The 10,275-nt window shown below is 33.5% G+C and overlaps 1 protein-coding gene across 1 annotated transcript; it reads right to left on the reverse strand.

Moving 5' to 3' along the window:
- Positions 1 to 229: 229 nt before the first annotated feature.
- Positions 230 to 9,868, reverse strand: LOC147296612 (uncharacterized). The gene is made up of 14 exons (XM_086229462.1): positions 9,794 to 9,868; positions 7,073 to 7,155; positions 4,398 to 5,931; positions 3,661 to 4,289; positions 3,282 to 3,569; positions 3,074 to 3,185; positions 2,409 to 2,984; positions 2,101 to 2,151; positions 1,628 to 2,005; positions 1,315 to 1,536; positions 1,112 to 1,204; positions 927 to 1,025; positions 430 to 612; positions 230 to 298 (listed from the first exon to the last, which is right to left on the reverse strand). Exons 1-14 carry the CDS (start codon positions 9,866 to 9,868, stop codon positions 230 to 232), a joined length of 4,392 nt encoding a protein of 1,463 aa, XP_086085588.1.
- Positions 9,869 to 10,275: the final 407 nt, after the last annotated feature.

Below are 10,275 nucleotides of genomic sequence, written 5' to 3' on the forward strand. Positions count from 1 at the left end.
ATACAGATAGTTGTTCTTCAAATCATAAGACAATTGGAATCTTTTACACACCAAATAGACACACACACACATACAACACCTGTAGAATATCTTCAGAATGCTCCAATGTGTCCTCTGTAGTAGTTTGATCCTAAAAAAAATTAATAAAATGTCATATATATGGTAATTGAACATGAAGTAATAATATATTTTGTTCATCATTTGGTGTCAATTAAAATTGAACCACAGCTCACATCACAGCAAACATGTAAGGGCCTTGGTTGTACATGAATTTAACATTTTTCATGCTAGTGTATTTCTATAATTAGATTAATAGAGTTCATTGCTTTTAGATAAAGAAAAAAAATAAAATTACCTTTTGTCTGCTGCCTTGTTTAATAAACAAGGCTTTCAGCTCATCAAATTGTGATTGAAGATCTTTAATCTTACCCTCAAGACATGCAACATTGGACCTATTATGTGCTTGTAAAGTGAATCTTGTTGATGTCGCTCCAAACCCAAGTGCTCGAACCCGCCCTGGTCGTTCAGCTCCAAATCATGGGTTAGAGCATCGTCCTTGAGAGATTGAGCAGCTTCACTTGCATGTTTTTTGTTATATTCACTCACTTTTTGCTGAATGTAAGCAAATATTTTGGTTAATAGTGTAAGGCTAAAAATTAACAAATTTACTGCTTGTATTTATATTGCTAACTCAAAAGGGACAAACAAATCAACACTTAGATGGAGTGGATAGGAGTTGCAAAAATCAACACCTCATATCCAAACAAATAAAGAACATTGCAGATTCGAAAAACTTTATAATTAAAAAAAAAAGCAAACTAACAATAAATAAAAGAATAGACAATGTATAACTGTTAAGAGATTGAAATAAACCATTCCCATAAGGGATTCCAACCCCTTTCGGTCTATTAATTAATGTATATTACCGTTGCATCAGCAAGTGCCTCACTAATTGGCTTTCCTGTTTTCTTTGAATATCCACGAAGCCACACATCAACTCTAGACACTGATCCATTCTCTTCTCTCTTAAGAAACATAGAAATAATTAGTGGATAACTCATTAATTTCAATTTTAGAAGAACTAAAGATTGATAGACAATACAAGTTTTACCATTTCATCTTCTAAACGAGCAAAGCCTTTCCGACCTGTGGTGTGAATGAGAGTCTGGTTTGCCTTCATGTCTTGAAACTTTTTACTCTTTTCCTAAAATAAAAAAAAAATAGTAAACATGTAATTAAGAAGGCATCAATCTTTGTTTTACTTAATAAAAAATGTCAACATTTGCATTATTATATATAGAAGAACATGCTAACCTTGAAGGTATCAGACAGTCTCTCTTTGACAAACTTCGCCCAATGTTTTTCGGTAGTGCTTTTGGGTTTCAAGTCCTTGAATGCACCAATATGTCTGGAAACATCCTCACTTTCAGCTAATTCTCGTATTTTTCGTGTTAGAACAGATTTGTGAGTCCTCCAGCTCCTTCCCATTGACATTAAAACAATTTTTTTATGGCATTCCTCTAACTTGAATTGTTGCTACATTATAAAAGAAAATGATTTATGAAAAAGTTATAATGTAATAAACTTAATAATAGTAAAAAGCAACAGTATGCGTTACAATACTTACCTTAACACAAATCCAAAGTCGTTCTTCTGTTTCATCATCAAGACCATGCCAATTATCTAATGTTATGGGCACCACTTGTCGTGCCAAACAACCAATATAAGAAGATAGCTTATTAGAACTTTTCTTCACAGGTTGACCCAAAGGATTAAATTCAACATTGACAAGTCTTCCATCTTTGGGAGGACCGATAATATCAATCGTTGCAGGGCCCCTGGTCTTTTTTTTCAGTGGAGAGGAATCAGGTATCTCATCTACATTAGGCGCTGAATTATCAGAATCATCACGGATTCTAATTCCACGATTTTCAGTATTATTTCTAAGAGCTGCAACACTAGCATCTTGTTCTTTCCTTGCTCTTTTGTTCCCCTGTTTAGACGACTGTGTAATCATAGATAATGAAATTTAGAGACTTTTATATTATCAAAATTCCAATACTGATAATATGTGCAAATTAACTGTACAGTGGAGTTTACCTCTGGGTTGGTTTTGGACATCTCTGAAAATCTGGTTTCAATTACAAGATCCTGCATACATGCCAATTTAAATAGAGATATACCTTTTTTTTTTTCCAATGAACCTCAATAGATGAAGTTTATTAATGAAAAACAATAGGGAAAAAGATAATATGACATTTCAAAGCAAAAGCAACCAATAATTAACAACAAAAAGTGCTTAATCAATAGATGAAATAGTACCCTAAATATAATTTTTTTAATAAAAATCTAGGGTATTACACTAACATTAGAAGTTACACTAAGATTCCATCACAATCCTCCCTTACATACTGGACATCTTCACTAATATAAGTAGACTCAATTGTTTCTTTATCTAGAGTTGCGTATGGAGAAAAATCACTCTCATTGGACATCTCTACATCATGAATGCCTCTAGGTGGTGCTTTTAGTACAACATACCATGATGATGTATCACTTTCCCTAGAATAAAAGACTTGCTTCGCTTGTGGTGCCAAAATAAAAGGATCTTTTTCAAAGGCTGATTTTCCATCAGGGAGGTTAACTAATATAAAACCATCTTCTACCTTGACACCATTTGAAATATTAGCCCAATCACACTTAAACACAGGAACACTAAATTTGTGGTAATCTAGTAAAATGATATCCTTTAGAATCCCATAGTAAGAGATGTTTCCCATAACTTGATTGGGATCTTTTGCACTAGATCTACAAAGAGTGTCAGCTTCAATGGATACACCGCTATTTTGTGTTGACTTCTCAGTATCCTTTGTACGAAAACGGAGTCTGTTAATAATATATCCAGAATAAGACATAGCATAACTTCTAGGTCCATATGCAAGCCAATAAAGTGTGTCACTGATCCCATCTTCTTGGACCTTAATCTGTTTAAGTAAAAATTTAGTTAGAGATCACTAACTAAATGTAAATGCAAAAGGCAGATTGGCAGCAAATTAAAAAAATACTCAACCACCTTATTTGACAACCATTCCCTAAATTGGTCTGTGTGCCTCTTTTCTAATAGGCTTTCATACTTTGGATTTCTAAGTCTGGCATCTTCTTGTTTCAACTCCTCTTTGTGCATTCTAATATATCAAACCAAATAGAAATTAACAAAATAAAAAAAAAAAAAAACTTAAGATAATTGTTCCTAAAATAAGGGTTATAGTCATCTAACTTACTCAAAATACGGCTCAACTTCTGCACTATTACGTAACACATAACAATGAGCAATTTCTCTCATATCATCATCCAAAATAATTGGTACCCCAGTAGTGAATGTATGTCCTCCAAATAATATTCTTTCATCATCCCAATCTTCATTGCGATCATGTCGAGTACCAATTATACTTGCTTGTTCCATGTATCCACTACAAAACCTCATACATTCTTCAGCTAGATAACGCTCAGCTATGCACCCTTCGGGTCGTGCACGATTTTTTACATACCCCTTCAATACTTTCATATATCTAGAGAAATGGTGTATGGGATAAAAATTATGTTAGTTAGATTTGAGATAAGTGAATTATAAATAAAAATAAAATTCAATAATGATAGTACCTTTCAAATGGGTACATCCAACGATATTGTACTGGACCACACCGTTGAGCTTCCCGTGCTAAGTGAATCGTCAAGTGAATCATAATGTCGAAAAAAGAAGGAGGAAAAAACCTTTCAAACATGCACAAAGTCTCTACAACTTCTGTTTCCATTTCTTCTAATTTATTACCATCAATCACCCTTTGGCACAATTCATTAAAAAATGCAGACAGCCTGAAGATTGCATTCCTTGTCCCATTTGGTAAGAGGCCTCTTATTGCTACTGACAATAGTTGCTGCATTAGAACATGATGATCATGAGATTTAAGGCCCATTATTTTGCATTCCTCTAATGAGATGCAATTCCCAATATTGGATCCATATCCGTCTGGTAACTTTAAAGTATATAACCTCTTAAGAAATGTTTCTTTCTCATTCTTGGAAAGCATGTGCATTGCTGCTGGCAAATACATCCTGCTGCCTCTTTCTACTGGATGCAAAGCATGCCTAATGTTCATCACTTGCAAATCTCTACGAGATTTCAACCCATCTTTTGATTTTCCTTTTATATTCAACAATGTGCTAACAATGCTATCACAAACATTTTTTTCCACATGCATAACATCCAAGTTATGACGCAAGAGTAATCCCTACAAAATTATCAAAAGAAAATAATTGCATCATGGTTTAAATTAACACCCAAAATAAAAACTGATGGTCTAAAATATTAAACAAGTAATATAGTGTTAAACATATACCTCCCAATATGGCAAGTCAAAAAAAATTGACTTTTTTTTCCACATTTGTACCTCTTTTGGGTCTCTCTTCCTTTTCTTCTTTGTTTTCTTTCCCCAATCATTCACAATATCTTTCACTTCTTGTAAGACTTGTTGACTGGTTAATGGTTTAGGCCTTCTTTTAGTTTCTTCATGTCCATCAAACCAACTTTTCTTTTTTCGAAAAGGATGAGTTGCTGCAAGAAACCGTCGGTGATCCATATACACCACCTTCTTACTGTGGAGTAAATATTTTGAGCATGTACCAAGACCACATATAGGACAAGCTGCTTTCCCTTTTGTTGTACATCCAGCTAAGTTTCCATATGCTGGAAAATCATTTATTGTCCACATTAAAATAGCTTTCAATTTGAACATTGCCTTATTGTATGAATCATACATGTCCACCCCGTTGTTCCATAGTTCCTTCAAGTCCTCTATAAGGGGCTCTAAATAAACATCTATATCATTCCCTGGCTGTTTTGGACCTGGAATTAATAGACTCAACATTAAGTTTTCCTTCAACATGCTTAACCCTGGGGGAAGGTTATAAATCACTAGTATCACTGGCCAGCAACTATATCTAGAACTAAGGTCACCGAAAGGGTTAAATCCATCAGTTGCTAGTCCAAGTCTAAGATTGCGTGCTTCCAAACCAAATTCAGGCCATTTCCTATTAATTGTATTCCATGCTGGTGAATCAACTGGATGACGCATCTTTCCGTCTTGACTTTGATTATTAGAATGCCAAGTTAACTGCTGTGCTTTTTCCACTGACTTGAACATCCTCTTAAATCTTGGTATTATAGGAAAGTAGCGTAAAATTTTCACTGGAACTCCCTTTTGAACCTTTTTAGTGCGTTGGTTTAACTTCCATCTTGAAGTGCTGCATTTTGGGCATGTCTCCATATCTTTTTTTTCTTTCCAAAATAAACAACAATCGTTGGAGCATGCATCTATCTTCTCATACCCTAGATCAAATGCTTTCAATAACCTTTTTGTTGAGTAAATCGAATCAGGAAGACTGTTTCCATCAGGCAGCATATCTCGAAATATCTGAAGATATTCTGTAAAACCAATATCAGACAAACCATGTACAGCTTTAAGCTTGTACAAAAGTACAACTGCAGACAGCCTAGTGTACTTTTTACATCCTGTATAAAGGGGAGACTCAGCATCTTCCAACTTTTGCGTGAAATCTTCCTCTGCTCTTTCACCAAATGGTTCTCCATGACGTAAATCTTGATCATACACATCTTTATACATTCTATATGTGTCTGATATATCAACATCTTCACATTCTACATTCATGTGTGGACTTTCCCCATGAAGGACCCATGTAGTATATCTAGGATCCATTCCTTTGATAACCAAGTGTTCATAAACAACATCAGCATGGTGAGAGCGAAGGTTTCGACATTTAGTGCAAGGGCATATGATATTACCAAAATTCCCTGCGCTTGTCTGAGCCATATTGACAAAGTTTCTAGCTGCATCTTGGTATTCTTTAGAACGTCTACACATAAAACTAATCATTATTATTGTTTAAAATTGACTATACTATGTTTTAGTATTTTCTATAACAAAGTAATTGGAAAGACCTTTCAAGATACACCCATGTCTTGTCCATCATATATAAAGCCTGCTCTCACGTGTGCACATATATCCTGATTTGAATATATTGGATCATATTATACCATGTACCAGTTAGCTTAACATAGATATCCATGTACTAATGAAGAAAAGGATGAGAGAATATGCAATTTATACTTTCTAACTATTGGGTTGCTAATATGCAATTTTGTGGTTGAAGCAATTATAAAGAAGCAAGTCTAGTTTAAATAAAATAGTGAGTATAATGTTGCAATGCCATTGTTATATTCAACAATTCAATTAAGGGCTTTCAAATGTTACCTGAGAATGGAATTAGCAATAATGAGTTTTATTAGCTGATTTTGTGCCCTCTGTTTTTTTCCTTCAAAAACCTGTAACAGAAAGGCAATTCCCAATTGACTTATTTCTAAGATATCACATAAAAAAGACAGCAACCAAAATCTATTTGATGCAGACAAGTATACATTCAATATTCACACATGTTTAATAAAAAAAGTACAAGAGAATGCTTGATCAAGACAAAAGTAGCCTCTTTATAAACATATATAGTCAATTTGATAAAACAGCCACAAGTACAAAAAATTATTTGTTATGGTTTTAATCAGTATATATAGATTACTCTATGAATAACAAACATTGTGATACAAGATTTACGAGGGTCTATCAAAAGTCACTCTATGATTAGTAATGAAGGTGCATGAGATAGAATAGTAATAACACTCCAATCACAAGAAAATTGCTATAACCCACAAGCCACCACAGATAGAATAGTAAAAACTTGAATGCCTTCAGGGAAAAATATCTCAAGAGAACATTAAAAATGTCACATTTTTATTTGTACACATCTAATTTCATTCCTCCCAGGCTTCAATCGAGGCTAGATTAATTGCATAATTCATTTAAAAGAGTAATTCACTGTTGTAAATTGTGTGATGTAGCCATACCCAAAAGAAAAGTTTATGGTGTATCATCATATACATCTAAGGCAATGAATCCAGGAGGTAATAGTTTATTGCTGAAAAATAGTATCTTATAAAATCTACCTGCCATCCTTGGTCAAGAAATAGTTTTTCCTTGCCTCTAATGTTGGTGTATCATGTATGCCCAAGAGTGCACAGCCTCGACTCTGAAAATACAAACACAATAGCATTATTATGTGCATATCAAATATTTATTGCAGATAAGATGAGATAGTGTTGAGCAACATAGTTTCACCAAAAGCAATAAACGGTTAAAATTTTACAAGTTTCACAAGCAGTGACACAGACCAACAAGGTGTAAGTGTCTAGCCTAGACGATCTTCAAATGATAAGCATGTGTTTTAATTAATTTATCTATTTATTCTTTTCTTTACAAGAGATTTTATTGAAAAAAAAAACAGGAAAAAAAGAAAAAAGAAAAAGAGATGGTACAGTACACAAAAGGTAAACATTATTGCATTTATTTGCCCTGTTCTCAGGCAAACGCTGGCAAATGGGAGGAAAGGAAATTTTTTCCTGCTTATCACAGAAACACTTTGCAATCAATATAATGAGTCTAATTTTTTCATGATAATATTGGATTATAGCATCATTATAATCCATCTCCTTGAAAAGAATCGCCATGAATACATTAGACTCCATCTCCTTTAATGTTAGACTGCAAATCAAAAGCCTTACACATCCTTGAATATCTTCTAAAACTCAGGTACAATACAAAAATTCGTATGAATTTCAAGTTCCCATAGATTTGGTTCTCACCAAATTTCCAATTAAATCTTTTTTGGTTCTATGATACAGAGACATACAAACAGAGTGTGTGAGGGATTCATCAACAGAAAAAAGAAAGAAACAAAAGAGGGAGCAACAAAAAGGAAAAAAAATAAAATTGCTATCATGAATGATGATACCCACACCCATAAAAATTACTATCATGAATGATGATACCCACATCCAATTTCGTCTGATCCATAGTACCCACTACTCAAGCGCGATTGTCCAAAGCTCTAACCACTGGAACAGTGTGAGCTACTGAAACAACTGGATCGACTAGTGTGAGCTATTTCCAAACAAAGAAACAAAAAATGAAAAGTAAGAAGAAGAAGAGAAACGTACAGATTTTTTACTTCTTAACACATGCCACTGACGTCGTACCAAGATCACTGGGTAAGAGAAACAGAAAGCACCACTGGATTTTGGGTATTTTTGAAGAACCTCATACCTCTAAGGTTTAGGGTTGAATTCTAAGTCACTTTTGTACGATCATGATTTGAGAGATGATAACCCATTATAATGATGAAATTTTTGCGCGCGAAGAATGAAATTGGCGGAAGAATGAAAACTCATAAAAAAATCTGGAGTTAACAACATTTCTCTTGCGTGGTAAAGGTTAGGGATTTTAAGGCGTAAAGGTAACGTTGCAAATAAACAAAATCAGGTGTTTTGTTTAAATTAGACAAACTTAACATCTTATGCAACATTTTATCAAGTAAATGTTATAAATATTTATGATTAACAGCATTTATGTATTAAATGTTGTAAATTTAATGTTGCAAAAAGTTACTTTTCTTGTAGTGATAGTTTTGACTAGGTAAGGGAACTCTTTAGTTCCTCCCGAGAGTACCAAAACTTTCATACTTGTATATTCAAATTGTCAATTGCTAATGTGATATTATTAATTGGTCAAAACCAAATTTTCAAGCAAAATTTATACACAATGTGGATCTAAAGTCTATAAAAATGATAAAGACTAACAGAAAAGTTTGCAGGCAAGGGTACATATATATATCCTAAATTACTATCAGTAACATAATGTGGACAAACCTGTTCGACGTACCACAATGCTACAAGAAACCTTGTCCTAGCTAGTTGATCTCATGCTAGATACTTTTCCATAAAACAGATCGAACACAGCACTGCTGTAACATTATTAAACTTCAATAACATTAATGTGTTGTTACAGAAGAAATGTGATATAAAAATTAATTATATGTTTTCATAAAATAATATAACAATTGGGAATGAAAACTGTAAACTGTACAATCTCAAGTCTAGAACCATGGATCATATATGGACAATTATAGAAATCGGTATAAGACTTACTCAATTTCTTTGAATAGTAGATTTCAGACCATAAAAGCATATATTAATGGCCTTTCAAAGAGAAGAAAACCTTTGCATCCCAGACCCTACAAATAAATGAAGAGACAAAAACCCAAGATGTTGCAAAGTGTTAAATAATTTCACACTAAACTACGAAAGTATAAGCAACAAAAGGAAAGAATATACATGCCCAACAAAAAGAAGAAACATAACCAAACATCAGTTTTTCAATTACTATAACAACAAATACTAATTTAGCAGAAAATCTTTGTATGGATAGGAATTGAAAATACAATTTGCTTTAACTTCTACATGTAAAGGAGGAGAGGAGACCGCCTTTAATTTGTGGTTGGAACATGTACGTAAAGGTGGTGCTATACTTTCTATTATAATGAAAATTTACAACTCTAGGCTATTTTATTTAATAATAAACCAAAATTGCTGCACATGAAATACAGTAAAGAAACTTTGGATCCAAATCAGTTTCACTCATAAGACAAAACAGTTTCACTCATAAGAAGTGTTTTTATGATTTTAATAAAGCAATGCACTTTGGCAATTTTCATCTTTGGCAAGGGGTTTTTTTTTAATGATTTTAAAATATAGGGAATAAATCATCTCAAAGCTAAGAAGTAATTAAACATCCTTGCAGTAGGTAAATTCATTAAAGAAATGTTTCCCAACCTGTCCAGCAACAGCCAGCCCGTCAGCTAGAAGGGATGTTGCCAACCAAATCTGCAAGACCTGAAATGCAGCCATGGTTGTCGGCTCGAGTCGCATGCAACCAATGATGCAGTCGGAGTCACACAGAATGTAAGAGCAATGACTCTAATTAATAATAGAAACCCTGGAGTGAAGAAAGGAGTAATGGGGTATCAACTACACAATGCTATCCATACTATATATCTTTTAAAAATAAAATAATTTAGAAATACTTAGAAAGAACTTGCTATTTCAATCATGTTATCAAATACTTCATCAGAGTTTACTCACATGTCCTATGGCGACTGCTGACTAGCTGGTATCTTCACTCTTTGGGTCTCCTAGATAATGTTTACAGTAATTTCACCTTTTTTAAGCTTTCCAAATGTAGCTGCTCACTAAAAGTAAGGCTAAAAGAGTATTGATCCTCAAAACAAAAGTGAAGTCTAGATTGTATATAACTG

The sequence above is a fragment of the Dryas octopetala genome, chromosome 1 (genome assembly GCF_963921425.1).
Source record: "Dryas octopetala chromosome 1, drDryOcto1.1, whole genome shotgun sequence".
Taxonomy (NCBI): domain Eukaryota; kingdom Viridiplantae; phylum Streptophyta; class Magnoliopsida; order Rosales; family Rosaceae; genus Dryas; species Dryas octopetala.